Source organism: Dreissena polymorpha, chromosome 2 (assembly GCF_020536995.1).
Source record: "Dreissena polymorpha isolate Duluth1 chromosome 2, UMN_Dpol_1.0, whole genome shotgun sequence".
Lineage (NCBI taxonomy): Eukaryota > Metazoa > Mollusca > Bivalvia > Myida > Dreissenidae > Dreissena > Dreissena polymorpha.
Window position 1 is genome coordinate 9,030,954 of NC_068356.1, and position 25,717 is coordinate 9,056,670.

Consider the following 25,717-nt stretch of genomic DNA (forward strand, 5'->3'; position numbering starts at 1 on the left):
CGTCACGTGATCCTGCACCCTGTCATTGTATCGTCAGGCAGATTAATTTAGTGAGTTAACCATTGTCGTGAATGCGAAAAATCTAATAGTACAATCAACTTTTCAGTGTGATTGACTTGTATCAATATCGTCGAAATGCATGGTATATATTATTCATTACATGAATACCTCACCTATTTGAAAAATAATGATTTTGTTATCTTACAGATACATACAGTACAGTTCAGTGGTCGAGTAAAAACTAAATAAGGTCTAAAATAAGGTTGAGCGACTTTTCGACTGTTAAAACCTTATTTTGTCATTGATTAAACTATTATTTACTACCTATTCATATGCTATTGCTCCTAGACTTTCATTGTGGTTTGTTATTTATCAAAGTTAAATTGTTAGTTACGTTAATACTATAATTCATAGCACGTTATTTTCGGTTTCAATTAATAAAAACGTTAGTTGCTTTTTATGCGTCACGTTTGGGTATTAGCTATTTAAATGATAAGGAAAACAAATAGTTACGGGCTAATATAAATTCAATATATTAAGTGTATACAACAGTTGAAATTTAATTATTTAAAAAAAATGTAAACTCGTTAAATCGAAACGACTGAAACGAACTCGTTATTGCAAAACGTATTTTTAGTTGCTTTATATAGCCGGTATTCGATTATTAATCTTGTGAACATCTGTAAAACGTATTGTGGCAACAGGCATATACATTTATATAGCAAAACAAATAAAATGAAGACCACTACATATAACATAAATGTTGTAAAGCACAACATATTTTCAGAAACAAAATGAAGCCATTTTTCGATTTTTATGAAAATAGTCGTGCTCATAATTACTTGCGCATTTAATGCATAGAAATTATTGACGGGTGATGTGCTTATCTAAAAAAAAGTTCATAAGATTTTCATTTCTTAGCCCTGTTTTAGGTATTGTAAACAGTATTTAGTAACCTGTATACCTACCTACCCATAAACACTACATTCTGAATCATGAAATGATTACAAATAGTGGCGAGTCTTTGTACACTTAAGTTTTGAAACGAACAAAAATGTAAATTCAATTTGAGTATAAATAACAATTATATAAAATATATATTTATTACGTATACATTCCGATTACAGGTCTGTGTGAATTATGAAAAGTCATGTTTATCGATACTACTTGCTACTGAATAGTGTATACAAAATAACAAAACAAAACTTAAAACAGCATCAAAACAAAATTTAACAAAAACACTTAAAATTCAACGAATAGTTCGTACAATATTTCGAAAAATAAAATTAAATTATAAAAAATGGTCCTTATAGCAATAGCCAAAATTTCAACGTGGTCTGGTAACAGAGATTTTACTTGATACATAATGCTGTTTTTGTGGGGTGGTTCGCGGGACAAATTTATTTAATACATGTTCATTAACCAAGTTAGTGTTCGTGTGTCGTATGAATAGATATAAAACAGTTTAAAAATAAAAACTAGCATTTTTGTATCTCTTTGTATCTATTTTACTATACCACATCTATATTTGAAATTTTTGCTATTGCTATAAGAAACATTTATTGTTTTATAGGTTAACTTTATTTTACGAAATATGTTGCCAAATATTCGTTGTTTTTGAGTATTTATGTTACTTTAAGAAAAAGTCGTAAACTATGTACTATGTATTTATACTATATGCAAACTCGATGTTTATGCTTACGCCATGTCTATTTTTTAGTTTTAAACTATTTATTTTAAATAGCTAGATTGCATAGAAAGCCTTATAAAACATATGTTGTGTATTTGTGTGTGCATGATTACTTTTTTCTTTTTTTAAGTACGTACAAAATATGTATAAAAGTACACATAATCCAAAACCGTAAAAAACAGTGTTAAAACGCACAACGATGAAAAAATGTAATTGTTTGATGATTTAAAAAGACTTAGAAATGCACAATAACTGACACTAGTTATTTGCATTTAGTCAAAAAATACAAAGCGGTTTTCTGCACATGAAGAAATAAAAAATATTAATTATGTAAAACCAACTTGAAAATATTGTACTTAAAAGTAATCAATTATTAAGTGAAGGACTCTTAACCACAAATCATGCACTTTTTTCTGGATAAAATTCTTTTTCTGGATCTTCCTCTGGATCTTCTTATGAATCTTCTTCCGGATCTTCTTCTGTAAAAAATAAATAAACCTATGTTATTTGTAATAACTGGACGCAGGCATGCATATTCACAAGGCTTCGAAATTTCGAAATGACTCACCAACCATGCGTCGTTTGTCTCTTTAATTCTCAAGCACACTGCCAGTCTTCATGCGTGGTTTGTCTCTCCAATTCTCAAGCACACTGCCTTCAACACAGCCCGGAGGCACATTCACTGAAAGTAAAAAATAAATAAACCTATGCTATTTGTAATAACTAGACGCAGGCATGCATATTCACAAGGCTTCGAAATTTCGAAATGACTCACCAGCCATGCGTCGTCTGTCTCTGTAACCCTCAAGCACACTAGGATTGTCTCTCCAATTCCCAAGCACACTGCCTCCAACACAGCCCAGAGGCACATTTTCTGAAAGTAAAAAATAAATAAACCTATGTTATTTGTAATAACTAGACGCAGGCATGCATATTCACAAGGCTTCGAAATTTTGAAATGACTCACCAAACTTGGCAAAGAATTATTCAATATGTCAGTAATGCCGTTCTATTAGTTAACTGAAAATGTCATACCTATCGAATTGCGTTGTCCGTCTCCCCAAAACTCAGATTTCACATATGGGCCTGCCTTCAAATAGCTTACGAGTATTGTAATCCTGTCAAAGTGTTCAGGTGTCTTGATATAGTCTCTCGTGTCCTGACGCATCTTCTCAAGCACACTGTCATCAACACAGTCCAGGGGCACATTTTCCACCAGAAGCGGAGAAAATCGAAAGAACGGAACGTCCATCATATGGCACCAAGCTCTGGTACGATACGATGGTTGACCGTGGGATATTGCTACCTGCCAATGTCACAAACAGAGATAATTAATTGCTATATATGCATTACAGCACTGCAGTTGCACACGAAGGTTAAATAACGCAAATGTATATAGTCTTGAAATGCAATAAACCAGTAGTGATGAATACCGTTAAAAAGATCATAATTATTTCTATTTATAACTATTTATAAAATCTATAACTATTTAATTGTATTAAAGGGGCCTTTTCACAGATTTTGGCATTTTTTAACTTATTCATTAAATGCTTTATATCGATAAATGTAAACATTGGATCGTAAAAGCTCCAGTAAAAAATCAAGAATAAAATAAAAAAAAGGAAAAGAACATTGCCCGGACCAGGTTTCGAACCAGTGACCCCTGGAGGCCTGCCAGAGACCTGAAGTAAAAACGCTTTATACTACTGAGCTATTCCGCCGATTACACTACTTGATGTATTTTATACATTATATAAGCAATCTTCGTAGTTTCACAAAATTTAACGACAAAAACAGAACTCTCCAAATTATTCAATCGTTTCGCGTTGCAACGCTTTATAATTTTTAGGTTTTAAAATCGTCAAAAGATGCATATAATGGCTATATTAGACCATGGTAAATGTTCAGTATTACTGTTTCCTCACAAATATCATAACTTAAACGAAAATTTGCGAATCTGAAACAACTTTTTTCAATTTTGTCAATTTACCAAAGCGTGAAAAGATCCCTTTAATGGTAACGGCGTCTTCCAGTTGTTACTATTTGCATGAAAATACTGTCCATAAACGTCAATTTGTCGAAACTACAACAATCAGTCCTAACCTTAACATGCATTATCTTTATAAAACACGAATCACAACCTGCGTTATCGCGACGCACCTTCAGCGTGAAAACAATACGTATAACGTTGCGCGGACGCCGTGCTATCACCTAGAATGCCACGTTGCGTAAAGCGTTATTAACCTGTTCAAAGACCCTGCCGCGGCTCCATTGCCATGCGCTGGAGAGAGCGCTGTGAGAACGCCTTTATAAGTCGAGGGGTGTCTTCTAGAGCTCGTAAGCGCTGTACGAGAACGTTAACGAATGTTGTAGATGAGAATGGCGTTTGTGTTGAGCAGTACAGCGACTACACGGCGCTGCTTTGGGGTTTCCAAACAATTACACAAATAAACAACTTTGGATAAAAATAAAAGCAACCTGATTATCACGCTCATTATAACCAGCGAATCGGCAGCATGTACCAAATGGAAGACGAAGAAGACAACGTTAACACAATACTCATACGAAGACAGAGGTGGGTTAGTAGGCGTGGACGATTCAGTGTTGTGTGGTTATAAAAAGAAAGTCGATTCTTGCAGGGCCACTAACGCTCGACTTATATTCTCGAGCAACGATCATTAAATTTATCGTTACCATTTTAATAAATTATAAAAACAATAATTTAATTATGATGTAAACTCATAACCAAGTATATACAATTTATTAATTTGTAAGCTGATTATAGCAAAGAAGAAATATCTTTTTTTTAAAGATATACGGCGTTGATTGTGGTTGGAGTTGGTGAAAGGTAGAGTTTAATGAATGAGATCAAAGATAGCGAATGTCTTTTTCTGAGCAGTTCTTAGCTGCATCACATGCAGTCGGAGTTTTCACGGCTTATTTTACATTATTACATATTGCTGGTCATAAACCTATAGATACAATTCAGAAAACCAAAAGAAGAATGGAAGTGAACGTAAAACATTCCGTCATATAAGTCAACCGGCCGCACGCGAAGTATCCGTGCATATTTGAAATATTAATACGCGCGTAGTACGAACAAACCTGTTTTAGTGGTTTGTCGGGCATTGCTATTTGATTCGAGTATTAACAGTATCGAGAATAATCGCGCTCATGCTTAATACATTAGTCAATATGGTGGAATAATTTTGTTAAATTAATCAAAAATAATAATTATCATGGTATTGTTAAAAACTCATTAAGAATCTATTATTGACATACCAATAATTATATCGCTGAATATCTTCATTTAACATAATTCTGGTCTAAAGAAAATTGCAGGTCACCTAGTTCACGCGATATCGTCTATATTATATAACGATTATTTTACTGGTCGCGAACTGACCCTGATACCTTGCGGGTTAGAATGCAATGCATTAAAGTGAGGCCACGCTTTCACTGCTGGAACGACGGCTTGTTTAAAACTTTATACTTTAACATGTTAAATGTTCAATGTCGAAACAATTTATAATGGTTTAACCAAAACGAATATCAGGATAGAGAAAAACGATACTTTTATGAACTTAAATATACTAGTACACAGACAGGAATATGGAAATAATTACTCAATATGAGAACATAGCCTTTAAGTACAAACGCTGTGGCGTTGGCAATCCTCTAAAAATAAAAGGTGCACGCACAAACTGATGTCAAGAGTTGATTGTAAAACTGTTCTAGCTATCAAGCCTTTTCATTAGAGATAACATTGTTTCATGCTGAACACGCAGTAAAAACGTGTTACAAAGACGCGGTCATGTTTTCCAATGTTCTGGTAGTATGCTAAAATCAGCCAATGGAATAAATAAAGTGTATTCATTGGTGTCTAGCCGCGGGAAATTTTATTTGAATTTTGCTGGACACTTACAAAGGTCAGGTTAGGTCAAAAATGACGTTAAACAGCTATGCCGAAAAAAATATAATTAGTTGTCTACATATGTTTTATAATTGATAGTAATGAACGAAAGCATTTGTTCAATTATTACTTATTCAAACGTTTTTATTAAGTGGTTTTAAGAAATATAAAGATAATTAAATATTTTAGACGTAAATGCGATGAATTTTTCAGACGATTACGTCACAGAGCAACCACATAAAGAACCAATTATCGTAAAGTCCTCGAACCAGAAGTTGGCTATCTTGCCTCTAGTGAGAAACACACAATTTTAAAACTTGACATTCGAGTACCTCACAATACAATGTTTTTATAGGTTCGTGAGGTGTACAAAACGATCGTCAACAAAAACAAAAATGGTTGCATTCCGTGTCTAGTGAACACCTCAGAATGACAAGCTTTTGCTAAAGAATTTGAAAGGAGATGTTAATTGCCACATTGACGGTACACAAATAGTATATCGACGTGAAAAAAGTTCATAAATTCATTTGGATGGATTTCGATTGCCTATGACAAATTTCAGACGCTCCATTCTTTAATGCATTTGGAGCTTAAAGTTTGTCTTTATAAAAAAGGATTGGGCTTTCCAGTTACAGTCCCACTTCCACATGATGCTACAACGATGCCCTACAAAAGCGGTGATGCATTTGAACTGCGTACATTTGTTATGAAGCATTATGCACAGTATCAGATGACAACAGAGGAGCATGCTTTTACTTGTTCAGAACCTTCACTCAGCGCTGGCAAATCATTCGTTCGACGAGCGACACGTTCCGATGGATAGTAGAAGGCCACTGTTGTGACGACAGCTCCCATATTGTGTAAGAGGGAAGGCGGATAAACATAGAGGATAACGGGCCGGTTGCTGATGGGCAACAGGTTCAATTAGTCATTCAATCTTATTCTGGTTGCTGTAAAAAAAAGATTCGTGCAATCTCTGCAAAACATGGGCAATAATGTATGGTAAAGGCTCGCCTTCATCTGTTTCGCCCAGTGAGCACTTGCCGTTCGCGCGGTAATCTTGAAAGGTTCTAGTACAACCATTAATTTAGTCTGGAAAACTGTTTATCTTACTAATTAAAAATCACCAATGGTGGTGAGCATGTAATCGATGCGGCGGTCTTGGAGGACTAGGCGCCCTTTCCTTTCTTGCCTTGCATCACTTTTCCGTAATGATGATGAGGCTTTCTTTTTAATGTACCATATAATGACCTTGTACTATGTTTATTATGTATTTTTATTAATTGTCACATCTTAAACGCTGTGTGAGCGGGTAGTGTATGTCCTCTAGCAACTTCACGCGCGCTATTAGAACGCTTAAGGAACGGTTTGTTGACGCTATAAAAACGCCATTAGAACGACGTAAGGACGCTGTGTTAATGGTTTGCGAGCGAATTATAAGACCAATTTAAAATTGTTTACTTATTTTATGTCGATCACGCGACTTTAAAAACGCCGTGCTAGCACTTCGGCAAAGTCGACCGTTGAGACCTTATCCTAAAACATACCTGTTCCAAGAGGTCCATAAAAAACCTTTTTGAGCTATCGAGCGATCTATACGTGTTGATTGGATGAAGTAGTACATCCCACAACTTTGGCACCTTTGGGTTTGGGGCCGTTTGCTTAGCGTATTTCACATAACCACAACCGATAGAAACAACCAGGCGCACGCGGCTTTTATCCTGAAAATAATAAATCATTAAATACGAGTTTCATGCGGATGAACATTTAATTATTTTATTTTAATAATTTGCAACAATGACACGACAATAAGGTTTTTAGCAAGCTTCTTAAATCTAATGTTAATTCTTCTTCGTTTTTTACTCTTTCAAATCAGCTCCTTTATTTCACAGAAAATGATTGTTGGTACCTTCTAAGACCCACCTTTGAGTTTTTGTGGTAAAATAAATATAATACACGGTTTTGTTTTTTGAACACAATGATCACCTTTTGATTTTCTTTATATTCCTGAATTTCTGTGAGAATGTCCAGGGTAGGGTTGTTGGACATTATGCCTCCATCAAAAAACTGTTTGTACGGAGGAAAGTAGGTAGGCGCTGCGGAAGTAGAGCGGGCAACCTCCCAGATGTACGTCTCTGAATGAAACATATATGTTATGTGTGCCTTATTTATAATCATTTTAGCAACATTAGCAAACATATCAATACATTTATAAATAACGAATGTGCATTATTGTTAATTTCGAAAACAAAAACAGAAATAAGATTGATTAAAAAAAAAAGAATTTAATTCAGGGGAATCACCATCTGGAGGTTTGATTGGTTCAAAGTCCGGATCTTCTTCGGGCTTTTCGTCTTCCTTGTAGGAACGAAACATGTGGAGCTTCCATGGATGATGGTCTCCTAAAACGCTTGTAACCAGGACCCTTCAATAAGAACGGTATGTTTTCAACAACTGTCTAAATAGTTGTATGTCTCCTGAATAGATATTTAGACATGTGGTAGCGTGTTTGTTAACTGAAACTTAACGCGAAAAAGTGAAAAAGTAAAACACAAAATACATTTTATACCCTTTATTTCTTGTTTTATTTTTTAAATTCCGCCCATTTTCCAGCCATATAATCAAGAAAGTTACTGGCGTTTATTTCATAGTTATATTCGCTCTATATCTCGAATTTACTCCGTGCGAAATTTTTAAGCTGAATGACCTAATTAGGGCTCCACTAAGAAAATTTGCGGTGAGTGAAGTCGAGATATAAAGCGAATTTAAATACGAAATAAACGCTAATCACTGTTGTACTGATATGGCTGGAAAGTGAGCGTCGTTTAAAAATTCAACAACAGTAATAAAGGGTATAAAACGGCGAAAAATAACTGTGTCTGCGTAGATGTCGCCATCTTGACTATCACGTGATTACCCCCTCTGTTATTGCACAGTCGTTTAAATCAAATATGTTCCCGCTCGCGCTGAGCACAAAACATCCATGCATCGCATTACTAATACCTCTGTTGTATTTAACCAAGTTTATGCACACATAAAGTTTTTTTATGTCATCGTGATATTTTTTCCTGTTAAATGAAAATTATCCTACATTGCCTTTGTTTACCAATCGTGATATATCGGCTATCTCGGATTCCACCGTAATATAGGATTTTAGATTGATTTATGGAATAAATCGTCTGCTAATCCAGAGTGTTTGTTTAAATGCTAAATTAGTGCAGTGTAACCTTACACGCTTAGGCATCAGCCAATCATTGTATAGGTAAAAGTCATGTGATCTGTTAATCCAATCAGTATGCTTCCAAATTCTTTTTCAGTACCTTCGCCACATATCATTTTAGGTTTTGCGTTCTCATTTCAATATTGCCATGTATGTTTACAGGCGGTTCCCTATCGACCATTATGGCATTTTGTACATTAATTGTATGTTTACATTTACTAATATGTTTTTTTTTATATGAATGAACATATTTTATACACTGTTTTTATGTATTACATTCATTGTTTTAGGGCTTCCAGTTTTAAATGCCCTCACTTTTATAGCATTTGTGATAAATGCCCTTTTTCAATCTCATTACTGTGTTGGTTGTTTACTTCATGCCATACTAGTTTCAATCGGACCTATATGACTCGCATATTATGAACAATAAATAAAAAAGTGCCGTGCGTGTTTGTAACATATGCTTCAAAGTAGGTATCATTCATTTGTGGCGTTACTTATAATGATTTTATGTTTTTATAATCAGATATTAAACTAAAGGATTAAGTATGCTTAAGTGTGACATTTCCTTAAAATGCATATAAAGTTCATACTTTGGTTTCTTGATATCCGTCATTACTTTGTCCCCAAACTCTTTTTGCAACAAGTTTTCTATTGTTGCAGAATCGTACGGTGTTGAGCCCTTGAATACTTGGTCCTTCAGTCGATAGTAGATGGCTCGAATTTCAGACACGGATTTGCCTACAAAAGGGATTCTGACCATTTATTATTTAACATACAGTCAAATAATTTGTTTGATATCATATTTAAAAAGAAATCGCAGTTACATGTTTGTTCCGCAAATAAACAATGATTTAAAATTCTGATGTTTAAGAAGAACAACGATGAATAATGATTATGAAAAATATGTATATACTTTTATATAATCAGTGTATATTGAAATAACAATGATAATTATCCTTAACTGTGTCGTGTCTGCATATCTGCCCGAACATTCAAACTAGAATAACTGAATGATGCAAACCGTGTCTTACCCGTAGCAATACCCAGAGCAATAATCCCTCCGGTGCTTGTTCCGCCAATCCAGTCAAACATGTCTTTGATTTCCTTTCCTGCTTCCTTCTCGATCGCGTCCAAAATCTCAAGAATAATGAGTCCTCGAATGCCTCCACCGTCAAGACATAATACCTTGAAACATCGAAATAGTTGAAATCAGTGACCAAAACTGAACTGATCACATACTCATTTTATTAAACCTGTTTGTCATGGCGCAACAGAACAGGGCCCGTTCGTAACATGTACATAATAGTTAAATCGTAGTTTAGTTTGTCCTCTTTCTTTTACACATTCCAGTGTACTATAAAGTTTTGCAAGTAAAAAGTATGTTAAATCAACAATGGATGTTCAATAATATGTGAAGTTGTAAACGAATTGTTGGCTCACCCTGTCCCCAGCATCCATGGTCCACTCTGATGTGGTCACAGTGGATTCCAGTTGAATTTATTCAGAATACCGGTATGGTTGCTGTCTCTTCAATCAACTTAAATAAAGCGATCAACACGCAATAAGTTACATTCGTTAACACAAAGTTAATAAAACATTTCTTAATTATAATTATGTTTTTGAGCAGCGAACTTTAAGTGTAGCCGTTACATACAATTTTATAAATCACAACTAAGATAAAAAAAAACACCATAATTTTGTTGATTGAAACAATATTAAATGAACCGAAGTCGCTGTTGAAAATAATGTCAAATTGTTGCCGTTTCATTTGATGTCGTTTTAAATTACACACAGAGCAATGATTTATAGCTATGTAATCTAAGAGACGGGTTATGCTTTAACATAATATTTTCAAATAAAACAGTCGAAATTTGTAGCAAACCTTGCCTTATAACGTCATTATGAAAACGTCGAAAAACATGTTTTATTAAAATAAAACATGCACACTTTGCAAATTGCTTTGATTGGCTTCAAATCAACGAATGATGGATGATTTGATTGTGATATCGTTATCCCCCATGGACTACAATGCATGATATCCATTTGTGACAAGTACTAAAAGCAGAGGCGTTTCAAGTAAAACTCCGACACGTTCGGCTGAATAGCCTTTAATGACACTGTGCGGTCTTGTCGTGAAAGAAAGCATTATATGGGAACGCAACATCTAAATGAAGTAAATGTGTACAACCACCTAGGCCATATATGCGACAAGTCACTTTCTACAACCAAATCACTGAACGACACTAGCAACACACTGCGAAGAACGTTCCTTAACATATTAAAACGTGCGTTACATCCAAGGGTTTATACCCACTTACACTTAAAACGTTATACCAATCAGTGGTTATACCTAAAGCTCTGTGCGGATGTGAACTTTGGAATACATGCTTGCAAGCGGACATTAAAAGACTTGCGGAAGCCCACAGGTTTTGCGTTAAACATATACAGTCCTTGAGACTGTCTACCAGCAATGACTTTTCACTCGAAGTTTTAAAATTTGAATCGATCGAAACATGTTATCACGCAAGAAAGCTTACAATTTTGGACAGTTATGCTGTCTTCCTATATATAGGTTACTTCGTAAGTACAATCTAAATAAGTATGTAAATGTGTACTTGAGCAGTGGAATCTTTGTTTCAAAAATGTAGTGAAAGACCATTCTCCGGAGACACTTGACAAATCCATCCAGAGAAGCCAGGTACTCAAAAATATGCACTCAAATACCATGTTTATCCGAGATAACGCCGAAGGACGGTAACCCATATGTACCTTATGTAAAATCTTGAAATCCCAGAGTTACTGCCCATAGTGAAATCAGTAAATAGAGCGGTAGAACGTATGTTATCAAGATTATACGCGATACTGTGTCACAAGTGCTCAAGATGTTGTGCCAATATTGTTGATTGCTCACTTTTTTCTAACCGTATAATAATCCCCACATAGCACGCATGATTGCACTCGTTATTCAAACTTGCGGGGTAGACTTCTACTTACAATGGTGCAGTTTACTGCTTGAACCAAGCAGACGTATTGGTGTGTCAAACGTTCCTCAACGCAGGCGCGTATAATTTTTCAATGCTCAAAATGTTCTATCGTGGATTAAATGGGCCTTTTCACAGATTTGGCATGTTTTGACTTTTTTCATTAAATACTTTTTATTGATAAATGTAAGCGTTGGATCCAAAAAAGCTCCCTTAAAAAAAAACAAGAATAAAATTAAAGAAAGAAAAAAGTAATCCTCAACGGGGCTCGAACCACTGACCCCTTGAGTAAGGACTATCGCTTAGACCACTTGGCCATCCGTGCTCATAGTATGAGTGATGTATTTTATACATTATATAAGTAATCCTCGTAGTATCACAAAATATAACGGCAACAGAACTCTCCAAATTTTTCCATCGTTTTTCGTTGCAACTCTTTATAATTTCAGGTTTTTTAATGTCAAAAATTGCATATAATGGATATTTTAGAGCATGGTAAATGTTCAGTATTACTGTTTCCTCTGAAATATCATACCTACAACGAAAATTTGCGAATCTGGAACACATTTTTTTTAATTGTGTCAATTTACCTAAAGGCCCCTTTAAATGGATACGTTTAAAATGTAACAAACGTGCTCTGGGTCTGTGCGTGTAATTACTTTAGAGAATGTATTGTAGGATTTCATTTCCCTAACTTGAATCTTGCCGCAATTCGCTATAAGTTCATGAACAGTAAACGAAAATTATTCTAAAATTTCGTTTTCGTACCTAGAATGCCAGACGGTTTTTGCGTATGTTTTGAAATGATTGAAGCATTTGGTTGAGAATACCTATGGATGTGCGGTAAGCGTGTTCACTCACTCCCTGAAATACTGGTGCGCTTTGATATTATACTAAGTATGTTTAATGTTTATACCACATCAATACTGTTCTCTGTTTCGTTGACATTTAGGAGAATTATTTTCATAAACAATATCATTTAGTTTCATCCCATGCCTATAAAACATAGTTCAAAAATATTTGTCGAAGTTTACTCTGTTTGTACTGTCAATGTTTACTGTGTTGATCGCTGACGAAATGTAAGATATTGTACTATGTATACATATAATGCTTATGCATTTTTGTTAACTATGGTTAACTGATGTCTGATAATTTGTTGAGCTCTTTATGCCTTTGGAAGAAATAAAGTAAAATACCTTATTGTGAACGCGACAATTCCCATAAACATGGACAATGTATTACTGTAATGCACTTATATCACCATCGTCTAAACCGCGGTATATAGTGTTCATTGAATGAATTTACTCACGTTCTCTCAAATACGCTTAAATTCTCGATCGACCGTTGGAGTTTATGTTAGCAAAATTTCGTACTCGTGCTTATTTGATGAGATACAGCATTGGTGCCGTATCCAAATCTGTGCAACGGAATTATATAGCAAGGCGTATTTAGTGAACGTGTTTCCTACGATGATTTGCTACATGTCTAGCAGTGTATTCACAAAATGATATAGGTTACGAATTGCAGTACATAAACTTTTAGATCCCCTGTATGTGAACCGCAAGTATTTTGTGGTAGAAGAAACCTGTGTTGCTCGAGTTCAGATTTACAACAATTGCGTTCATGTGCGCCATTACGCAGCTTTGTTACTTCTACTCCCTTTATAACTATCATCAAAATAATGAAAATTCTTACCTTCCTATGATTGGAAACAATTCCGTTTACAATAAATTGTTATAATTTATCCTTTAGAAACAATTTTACGGAACGCGTAACTCACTCTATTACACTTATGCAGCCTCGTTTATCTGTGCTCGTCTGTATGTCTTTATATACCGAATAATTTGCGATTCTTGTTATGTGAAGTTAGTGGAAAGTTACAAAATTCTTAATAAAACGTATTTTAAACTCATTTTCCTAGATTACACACCTTAATAAATTTGAATTATAGCTGAATAATCATATTCATGAAGTCAGTGGAAAGTTTAAAAGTTCTTAATAAAAACGTTTTTAAACTCATTTTCCTAGAATACACACCTTCATTAATTTAAATAATAGTTGAATAATCATATATCCTGAAGAAAAAATGGGATTGTTAATCGATTCCTAAAACTCACCATCCGAAACTGTACATTGTATTTAACGAGAAAATTACACCTGAATTGATATATTTAGTTTCGTTCGATTTGATCAAAGTTTTTGCCGACTACTTGATTTATAAAATTCACCATCCGTAACTGTTCCGTGTGTTAAACGAAATAATTCTACCTGAATAGATATACTAGTATTTCGATTCGTTCGATTCGATAAAAATGTGTGCCTCTTACTGCTGTGATGTTGTTTGTAAGTTGATAAATATAACACGTGCTTGCCATACCATAACTGTCATTCATTTGTGTGACGGTTTTTCATTTATATAAATAAGAATAAAATAGATAATATTCTATTTATAAAAACTGATACCCGCTCTGAGATTGAGACAAGTCGACTGGTGAAAAGATTTTTAATGTCTATCTGTTGTCCTTGAGAACTTGTCATTTGAGACCTAATAATTTTAACATCATTTCTGCATTTAAAGAACTACAAAAATTGTTACTTTATGAATATTCTGTTAATTTAGATCCTATTAAAACAGCTTGGTTGATGCCCTTCGTATATTGTTTAAGCATTTGTTAAGTTAAATTATTATAATATCAATACAATATATGGCATGCAATTCGGACCATTATGCTCTGTCATAAAGTATCATCGTTGTTGTAAAAAAAAATGCAAATGTTCAGCTTCATAATTATGTAGAGTAATTGCACATATGCGAACGGATATATAAAATACACCCAACGAATACATTAGCTTCCAGTAAATTAAACCATTTAAAGCTCATTTGCTGAAAAACGAATATTGACGTTTGCCGTCAATCGAAATGTTTGACAAAACTTAATTATGGGGAAGGCAGAGTATATTAAGGTCAATTTATATATACTATCATTTCTCGTCTTTCATTCGATAAAAGAAAACCTGAATATCATCATCTATTAGTTCGTATTCCGATTTTAATTCTGATTTTAAGTAACTAAAGCAAAAACAAACTACAGGACACCAAGTTTTCTCAATCATACACTAAAGTTGCGAATATGACATGAATTAACTGTTTATTCATTCGATTCTTTAAAATTTAAAATTATCGGCAATAAACAACCATTTGGAGTTATTTCTGGATTTTTGAAACCGAGTTTAAACAAAATACTGCTGTAACTTATTGCTAATTCGCATGAAAGACAGAAAGGTACAGAAGAAGGTCAATCATGACTTATCTCCTCATACAAGCAGCGCCACTCGTTTCCCGTTTTATCAAAGCATTAATGGTTACCAGGCCCCCATTTATTTCAATTTTCAAGAATTGATATTCGTAATATTAAGATTGAAAGTCATTATAAATAGGAGAGTAAGTATCCAATTTTGTTTTATAATAAGTCAAATTTAAAACGTCATATATTAATCAATGTTGTATTCCTTACTTGTGAAGCTTAACGTTGCAAGAAATGTTTCATTTCTTCATTGACTTAAAAAATATTTAAACTAAATTCTAATGCGAAATGGTGAAATACTCACAAAATATTGCCTTCAGTGCTCGATTTACGCAATTCAGCACATACGTAAGAGATATTAAAAAGATGGCAGATAAATTATGTACATAGAGATCTAATAAACATTGTGGGAGCGCTTCAGTCAATATTACATGAGCGTGTTTGATGTCTTCGTTCGCAATATTCGCGTGTTGAATATCTACGTTCTCGATCGTGCTCCGGCATCCTTCGCGTGTTTGATATCTACGTTCTCGATTCTGATCCGGCACCCTTCGCGTGTTTGATGTCTACCTACATTCTTGATTGTGCTCAGGCACCCTCCGCTTGTTTGATGTCTACGTTCTCGATTGTGCTTCGTTACCCTTCGCGTGTTTTTTTATCTTCGTTCTCGATTGTGCTCCGGCACCCTTCGCGTGTTTGTTATCTCGTTCTCGATTGTGTTCCGGTACCATTCGTGTGTTTGATGTCTACGTTCTCGATTGTGCTCCGGAACCTTTCGCGTGCTTGATGTCTACGTTCTCGATAGTGCTCTTACAACCTTCAAATTTGTATCGTCGGTTAATTTGTGCATCGCTAGATGTAAATATCACTTTTGCTAACATTTTGTCTAAGTTTTTTTTGTTATAAATACATTACACGAAATGAGTGTAACATATAAGTGCACGTGATAGAGGCGAATTCCCATGGTTACATGATCGTCGCTCAACCGAGGGAACATTTAACGAGAAATCTAACGAGAAATCTTTCAATTCGATGATGTCCATATCTTGATTTTAAGCTTGACTTTACAAAGAAACGACAATCTTCACTACACGACCCCGGGTTCCGGTAAGCTAGTTTCTCATAAATGACTAATGGCTTTATTCAAGGATAACTTACAATTAATATGTAAAGACCATCGCGTGCCCAAATTTAAACGAATCGATGTCAAAAAGATGTAACGTGAATCATTTATCTAGGTATATGTATTATATTAACTGTGGATTTGAAACGAAATCCGTACAAAAATGGCCAGCGCCAATATATTATCTATAGTCACCTTAGTAAAATGTGTTAGAAAACCCAAACCAATGAAAGCAGGTAGTGCATCATTTTCCTAGAATACACACCTTAATAAATTTAAATTATAGCTGAATAATCATATTCATGAAGCTAGTGGAAAGTTACAAAATTCTTAATAAAAACGTATTTTAAACTCATTTTCCTAGAATAAACACCTTCATAAATTAAAATTATAGTTGAATAATCATATATCCTGAAGAAAAAATGGGATTGTTAATCGATTCCTAAAACTCACAATCCGAAACTGTACTGTGCCTTGGTTAAACAAAATAATTCCACCTGAATAGTACGGAAGCCCTGGAAGGACATTTTTGTTACTTGTTACGAGTTATGTGTTATTACTTATTAGTTAGTACTTATTTGTTGTTAGCTACTGTCTTACGCGGAAATCGGCCATTTTGAACATCGACATTCAAGACGTAGTGCGTGAGTCTCATTTATATTGTGAGGGTGGTTATAATTTTGCACAGCTATTAACAGCGATACAATTTTGCAGCGCTAGTTGAGGCAATATAATTTTGCAGCGCTAATAAGCGCGATAAAATATTGAAGCACTAGTAACTAGTTTGCAGCGCACGTGAAAGCGCGATATAAATTTTCAGAGCTAGTAAGCGCGTTATTATTTTGCAGAGCTAGTAAGAGCCATATAATTTTGCAGAGCTAGTAAGAGCGATATAATTTTACAGAGCTAGTAAGCGCGTAATAATTTTGCAGAGCTAATAAAAGCGACACAATTTTGCAGAGCTAGTGAAAGCAAAATATAATTTTGCAGCGCTAGAAAGTGCAATATAAGTATGTAAAGCTAGGAATAGAGATATAGTTTGTCAGGCTAGAAAGCGCGATGTAATATTGCAAAGCTAATAAGCGTGTTAAAATTTTGCACAGATGGTAACAGACATTCAATTTTGCAGCTGTTACTTAAAGCATTATAATTTTGCAGCGCAAAAAAGAGCGATACAATAGTGCAGCACTAGTAAGCGCGATATAATTTTGCAGAGCTAGTAAGAGCGACACGCTAGTGCAGCGCTTGTGAAAACAATATAATTTTGCAACGCTATCTAGCGTGATATAATTTTGCAGCGCTAGTAAGCGCCATATAATTTTGCAGAGCTAGTAAGAGCGATATAATTTTACAGAGCAAGTAACAGCGATATGATTTGTCAGAGCTAGTAAGCGTGATGAAAACTTGCAAAGCTAGTAAGCGCGTTATAATTTTGCAGAGCTAGTATGAGCAATACAATTGTGCAGAGCTAGTGAAAGCGATATCATTTTGCAGTGCTAGTAAGCACGATACAGTTTTGCAGCACTAGTGAAAGCGATATAATTTTGCAGCGCTACTATGTATGGCGCACCAAAGGGGTCGAAACTTTAACTTCTGCTCGAGCAGAAAAAATTGCTGCTCGAGCAGCATTTAAAATTCCTGCTCGGTGTAATAGACCGGTGTAGCGTGAATATTGTTAGATCGTGAGATCTGTCACATAAATCGGAAATCTGACGATTTTCACAGAACCCCCGTGAGATTGCTCCGATCAGTCGCAGTGAAAAATGTCAGATTAATGAAAACTAATATTTAACGCAATGTTGTGTTTCAATTCAACTTAATTTCGCGTTTTAACAGCTTGCAGTTATTTTCGGAAATCTTTTTTTCGGACGTTGAACCTAAACACGTTGTTCACAACAAAGATATCAAAACAGTAGTTCTAACACCATGCAAACATTTGAATTTTAAAACGATTTTCGTTTTAAATGTTATATATATCGATGATGTACATGCATTACGTTGTAAAGAAATATGGTAATGCCTAATTTACAGTCATGAGTGTTGCTGTGTTTTAATACAAAGATATAACATTGATTTAAGAAAATATTTTCAGATAATATATATATATATATATATATATATATATATATATATATATATATATATATATATATATATATATATATATTATTTCAGCTTAAAAAAGTTAAAAACTGATTATGAACCAAATTCAGTTCCAGAAATGTATAATCCCAATCGGTGTTTTTATCATTATTTTAGCTAATTCACATGTACACTCAATTTAGGAAAACTATTGTATTATATTTCACACTATCATAGTTACCACTATCGTCATTAATCTGTCAATAAGCTCGATTGGTAATTGTCGGTTCGGCTCGGGTAATGCTTTAAAGTACCCCGTGTACTCTTAAGTATACTTTAATGTACCCCGGGTACGCTAAATATACTTAAACGTACCGTCGGTCTGTCTGTCAGTGCAGTCACTCACAAACTTTTCAGGGCTTTATCTCAGAAACTCATATAAGTTTTCAACATGAAACTTTATAGGTGTATAAATATAGCTGAAGAGAGGTGCCATGCACAAAAACCATAACCCGTCGCTTTCTGAAATAAGAGTTATTGCGCTTTGTTGTTTTTGTATGATGTAACTAGGGCTATATTTCAGATACTATACAATATTTTAACATGAAACTTTGTGGGTGTATAATTATCAATGCACAAGAACCATAACCGTATACTTTCTTACATAACGGTTATTGCCCTTTCTTGTCATTGTTATTTTATGATGTAACTTTTCAGGGCTATATCTCATTTATAGAACCATGCATAAGAACCATAACCCTTCACTTTCTTAAGTAAGAGTTATTGCCCTTCGTTGTTTTTGTATGATGTAACTTTTCAGGGCTATATCTCAGAAACTATAAATACAAGATTTCAACATGAAATTTCATGGGTGTATAATTGTCAATGAGAATAAGTGCCATGCACAAGAAACATAACCCTAGTACATATGTACATGTCTGATGTTACTTTTCAGGACTATATCACAGATACTATACACGATTTAAAGATGAAATTTAATGGATGTTAAGATATCAATGAGGAAGAGTGTCAGGCACAAAATCTATAACCCTACACTTTCTTAAATAAGAGTTATTGCCAATTGTTGTTTTTTTATGTTGTAACTTTTAAATAAGTGGGATAAGGGTACAACCCTTCAAATAAACTTTTCTGTTAGTTCTGCACCCATCAATAATCAAGATTTATTTGGCGGAGGATATCAATTTAACGAATTTGCTTATTATTGGTCTTAACGTTGAAATGGACTTAATATTTTAAGTAGCATTGAGAATATAAGACACAACAGACTCATCAGTCATCAGTATTATGTTAGCATTTCTATAGTCGGTTACTGAACTAGGGCAAATATAGTTAAAGTTTATCAGGTGGTCTAAAAGTCCTCACCGCCTAGCAGATAAGTCTACAAAGTATTTTAAAACCGGTTCATGAACATGAAATGATAAGTCATTTCCGCCATTGCGATTATTTATTTTAAGTCAATATTATTTTGGAATCTTAAGGAACTCATTGAAAAATATATCACTACATAAATAAATATCTAGGTCAATTGTGATTCTGTCAAGCAATGATTATCACATCAATTATTATCTCCAGAGTTATTCTTTTTTTTCTTGCACTTATCATAATTTAACCATCTGCATTATTTTTGCCAAACAGGTGGTTTTGCAATCTGAGCACCACAATCATCAATATTTTTGTGTGGATATAAAGATTTTATAAAAAGTTTCATTGTGCTGTACTTGTTTAGGAGATGTGTAATACCAACTTGCTACTTCTGTTTTAAGAACTTCAGAAGGATTATATTAATATTTTGTTGAGTTCTCAGATTAATCGAGCCCAAAGCACTTCCTGCTACAAAAACATATTTTCGAGCAACAACACATATTGATAATATACTCTTGGTTTATTAAGATATCAACAATTACGCAACATGTATGCATGAGCACATATAGTAAATATGATTCATATATAAATTAAGAAATGTTACAGTTGAGAAATGCATTTCTCATTGAATCACATGTTATTAAAACCATCATTTTGAATAGAAATTACACATGCAGTAACAACCAGCTGCAAACAAATTGTTTCTTACATGATTACTTATGCATGTCAAGGATAGGTAATTACACACATAAGGAATGAAATATTATCAATGTGCAGGTATCAACAGTTGTCTTTGATTTAATCTATCTTGAAAAATGCATACTTTTCAACATGAAAATCTCATTTTCCACAAAACACTAAATTAAAAGTAACAGGAATGTGGTAAAAAATTCATTATTTCAGTTACAAAGCAATGAATTGAAAACTATCGGTACATTCAAGTTATCTGTATAAAAGATGGCATCAACTTAAAAATCAGTATCAATGCATGTATCGCCTAAAATCCGCAGATGTTGAGTAAGATTGCCTTTTTAAACAAAAAAATTATAATTTCCCTAAAATGAGTGATTTAACAATATACATAGAAATATCATGAACCATTTTCAACATGTACTTTGTTGTTCTAAAATTTAAATATATATGCAATTTCAAACTATTTATGCAGGTAAACCATGTACACACAAAATTTTAGTGCTCATCTTAACCTTATTTTTTCCCCACGCTTTTTTAAAAGCGTGGGGATATTGTGTTTAGCTCCGCCGTCTGTCTATCTGTCCGTCCTGGAAACTATTATCTCCTATGCATGTGCAAATAATTCAGGAACATTTACATAACTTCGATTAAAAATTGTGTCATTTTACATCTACACTTAGTGGTAATTACATATTTTAAATCAAGCACTTAACAAATTTAGAAATAGTTCGCTTCACAGACAATTGGATGAACAGTAAAACTGCCATAATTTGAAAGTTATTTTCATTTTAGTAACCTTTCAATAGGTATTATAAATCTTCTATTGAGCTTCAAGCCTTGCAAGACCATTTAGCTGAACGAAATTAACTGGGGAGGGATATTATGTTTATTGTATTTACTATGTAAAGCAACTTATTTAAACAATAGTTACATCAATTAAGATAAAAAATAAGGACCAATATGGGATAAATAATTCATGTTATCAATATTATTATAAAAACAAATAATTGCCAATCAAATACTTATCATTTAAAATACTCAAACATACTGAAAGTCTCACAGAATATAACAAACAAGAACAGTCTTCACGGTAATATATTTTAACCACTAGCCCGAATTATGAAGCTTTATCTGAAACAGACAAAAAATGCAATAGCCCGACTATATAATATAAAGAAGTGAAACAGTATTGCACTTCTACCATACACACCTTCGTGTTCATTTTTTTATGGCAAGGAACCAATTGCCAAAACGGTACAGCACGGCACAAAAGGAAACAACATATACACATAGTAGAATAAAGCTGGGGTCAATAAAATTAATATAAATTATTAATTTTTAGTAGCCCGAATAACATTTCATCAGTCCCGGGCTGGCGGGCTTATAGTTAGTGTGGAGACTGCAAGAAGGCTTGAAAGGCCCGAATTGGCTAACCTGAGATACAAAGGAACTGACACATTCTGTGCAGCCCAATATATCATTAGACCAAAATAATGTTCTGACCAAGTTTCAGAAGAGTGAACTATAAATGTAATTTTAAAAAAGCTTACAAGCTTTTACTATAGACATATAAGGATAAATTGCCGACCCGCTGTGGTCATGTTTTTCAACAGACCGGAACCATTTTCGAAATCATCCAGGATATCATTAACATAAACGGTCTGACCAAGTTTCGTGAAGAATGGACCATACATGTGACTTTAAGAGTGTTTACAAGTTTTTACCAAAACAATTATAAGGAAAAATGATCCGCCCCCTGGTGGCTATGTTTTTCAACCAACTGGAACCATTTCAAACTCAACCAAGATATAGTTTCGACAAATATTCTGACTAAGTTTTATGAAAATCTGAAAATTAATTAGGCCTCTAGTTTGTCAACAAGGTTTTACTAAAGTCATATAATGGAAAACTACCCCACCCCCTGGCGGTCATGTTTTGCTGGCCAACGGAACCATTTTTAAACTTGTCCAATATATAATCATTTGGACAACCTTCTGTTCAAGTTTAGTGATGATCGGACAATTAATGTCACGTCTAGAGTGTTAACGAGGTTTTAATAAAGCCATATAAGGTAAAATTCCCCGCCCCATTGCGGCCATGTTTTTTAACCAACCAGAACCATTTTCAAACTCGTCCAAGATACCATTAGGACAAATCTTCTAACCAAATTTAATGGAGATCAAGCAATAAATGTGGCCTCTAGTGTGTTAACAATGCAAATGTTTAGGCCGCACGACACACAACACACTACCTCACCATTAAACAATAATCGTGTTGCTATGTTGAACAGATTTTTAAAAACATCAAATATTCCCGATTTATTGCAATTTGGGATTTCAATAAAGAAACAAAAGATTTCTACAGAAGGTTTTTTTTACAATGCACTTTTAAAACGAACGTGGATTAAATTATAAGAAAATTCATTTGAAATTTTGATGAAAGCACATGATTTATGTATTGATAACCGAGAGCGATACTTGTTATTCTGTATATTATCCATTTACAATTGTTAATATTGGTTGAACTTAAGTATAACTGTTGTCCATTTATATGAACATTAATTTTAATGCATTTTCATGGTGCGAAGAAATGTTCAAACAGTGTATGTGTTTATGCTTTGTAAAATCTGAAAAAAAAATATAATAAATGGTTGACATTTTTTTACACAAGTTGTTTGCGCAAGTCAAGATATTGACAGGGGTCAGGCTTTTCTTTGGTTTAAGATCTATTGTTGATCTAATTATAAGTGGTTATTTGTTGAAAGAAAAAAAATATGATTAATGCATTTATACTTAAAGACATTTCAATATTAGGCAAGTACATGTATTAAACATGCTTTTACTATACTTATTCTTAATTAACTGAATTTTACAATTTGTACATGTTCGCAACTTGTTTTTTCACAATTTTCAGAAGTTTGCGTCTCATTCTTTTACAATTTTGAAAAGTTTGCGACTCAATTTTTCACAAAGTGAGGCGGCCAGGGCCGCTTCACAAAATCAGGCAAAAAAGCCCTGCATATGTCTATAAATTCAATGCAGCTTGTATTAAAAAATTAAAAAGCGTTGAGAAAGTCTTAAATGTTGTTATTTTTTAGCCAGATTTTGTTTACAGCTTTTCTCTTACTCGCATCATGTAATGGAGGAATGGAGAACACTTTCCTGATACTTTTTATAATTTTGGGAGCTCCCTTCAACATACGACAGTTGTATGCAAGTTAAAATCTATTAGCAATTCAAATTAATTATATATCTGCACATTTAATATTGTATTTTTGTCAATATTCGTTGTTGAAAATTCAAACCATACACAATACGTGTACATTTAACAATCTGGAACCCCTGGGGTAAGCTCGGGGGGGGGGAAGGGTCCCGGGGGGGGGCAAATTTATGATACTACTTCCTGTGGGTATCCTGAATCGAACTCAGTTCTCCCGCGTGATAGTCTAAAACGCTATCAATCGCGCTAATTCCGCTACCATTTACAGCAATCGAAATTAACGATTTTATAGTGCGATACGCGCGTCACTCTCTCGCGTGCAAAATGCGGAAAATCACGACGAATTACCAATGTGTATAATACAAATACAGTGTATTATACACGAAATGCATTACAATGCATGGTTTCATATACAATTTTGGTATAAGACTATTTGGTAAATATTTATGTCGATGCTATAACGTCCACAGAAATATGAAATACTTGTTTACAATACTTAAAATCGACCCCGATACTGTGACTATCTGGACCGATGTAAAGGATATAAATCTGAATGATAATTAATAGGGGATAACACAATAATACTTGTCTGTCTACTGGTAGAATTTGAAGCTATGCTCTACTGGATTACACCGATTGTACTGATTATTGCGTGCTTAAGTAAAGCGGTGTTAATACATCGGTTAGTGAACGAGACAAGTTAGATATTCGCCCTTTTCCAACTTAGCTTAAAATGTAAACAATGAAGCAAGTATATAATACATGTTTGTTCGTACTGAGATAGAACGGCTCATACGTTAAATTATCAGAGCTTGTTGTGTGGGATTTAACAGTATAAACCACCGTCAGGTATTTTATTTATACTGCGATATGTATTCAATGTAATAGTAGAATGGCAATTTAACTTAATGCGAGCTAGATTTATTCATAAATAACCACCCTTATAGTTTCAACGAAAATCGTTGGATGAAAAAAAAAACTATTCAAATATCTCCGAGGATTATGTCTTCCGAAGGAAAAATCTATGTTAACCAGCAAATGATAACGTGTATTTCAGGGTGCCTGTGTTAGTAATAATAAACACCTGTTAGATGGATACGTATTCTCAGTTTGTTAAAATGATGTTTGTTATTGTCAAAATCAAATTGGTTTTGAAATACTTGGGTTTGATTGATGTCTTTAAAAAAAAGTTGTTTCAAAGCATATGCATCACCAGGACCATTTCGAATCCTAAAGAAACCGCTGCAGATAATTCTATTGAAAATCTAATTGTTGTTAGAATCGAAAAAAATCGTGAAAATCATATAACACCATAAAATAACATATCGCTAGTGTGTACACAACAGATATCATTTATTTGTTTTACGAAATAAAAAGATTGGTACACATTTACAATTATTTTTATTTTCTTCCTTTTTGGCATATTTGAAGTTTGTCATTAAATGCTTTATATTGATAAATGTAAACATTGGATCTTAAAGGCTCCAGTAAAAACAAGAATAAAATTTTAAAAAGGGAAAAAAGTAGCCGGTACCAGGGCTCGAAGCAGTGACCCCCGGAGTCCTGGAGTTAGTCTGAAGTAAAAACGCATTAGCCCTCTCGGCTTTTCCGCCGGGTATACGCAGGTTAAGTAGTTTATTCCTTATATAAGTAATCTTCGTAAATTTAAACGACAACAACAGAACTCTCCAAATTATTCAATCCTTTCGTGTTGCAACGCTTTATAATTTTTAGGTTTTCAAATCGTCAAAAGATACATATAATGGCTATATTGGACTATGGTAAATGTTCAGTAATACTGTTTCCTCACAAATATCATAACTAAAACGAAAATTTGCGAATCTGAAACTACTTTTTGCAATTTTGTCAATTTACCAAACCGTGAACAGATCCCTTTAATATTTTGAGAGTCTTTTTGGTATTCAACCGTTCCAGTTGCATTATGATTCTACTATTTGTCCTCTTTCCGAGGGCATAGCGTACGAAATTGACTGTTCGGCGCGAATTTCTTTGTGCACATAGATATTTAGGCGTATTCGACAGTTGTGTTGGAAACACGTTGTGCAAATACTTGTAGTCATTAAAACAAATTCAAAATTGTTTTT

The 25,717-nt window shown here is 33.9% G+C and overlaps 1 protein-coding gene across 1 annotated transcript in view; it reads right to left on the minus strand.

Annotated features, from left to right (window-relative positions):
- Window positions 1–1,114: 1,114 nt before the first annotated feature.
- Window positions 1,115–25,717, minus strand: part of LOC127865811 (85/88 kDa calcium-independent phospholipase A2-like) — a 266,985-nt gene continuing 242,382 nt past the window's right edge. The window contains exons 5-10 of the mRNA XM_052405827.1: window positions 7,590–7,738; window positions 7,151–7,324; window positions 2,726–2,996; window positions 2,466–2,564; window positions 2,259–2,372; window positions 1,115–2,169 (exon numbers count right to left, since the gene is read on the minus strand). Coding sequence (XP_052261787.1) covers window positions 2,281–2,372; window positions 2,466–2,564; window positions 2,726–2,996; window positions 7,151–7,324; window positions 7,590–7,738 — 785 coding nt within the window. The 3' untranslated portion in view covers window positions 1,115–2,169; window positions 2,259–2,280. The remainder of the gene's footprint in view (window positions 2,170–2,258; window positions 2,373–2,465; window positions 2,565–2,725; window positions 2,997–7,150; window positions 7,325–7,589; window positions 7,739–25,717) is intronic.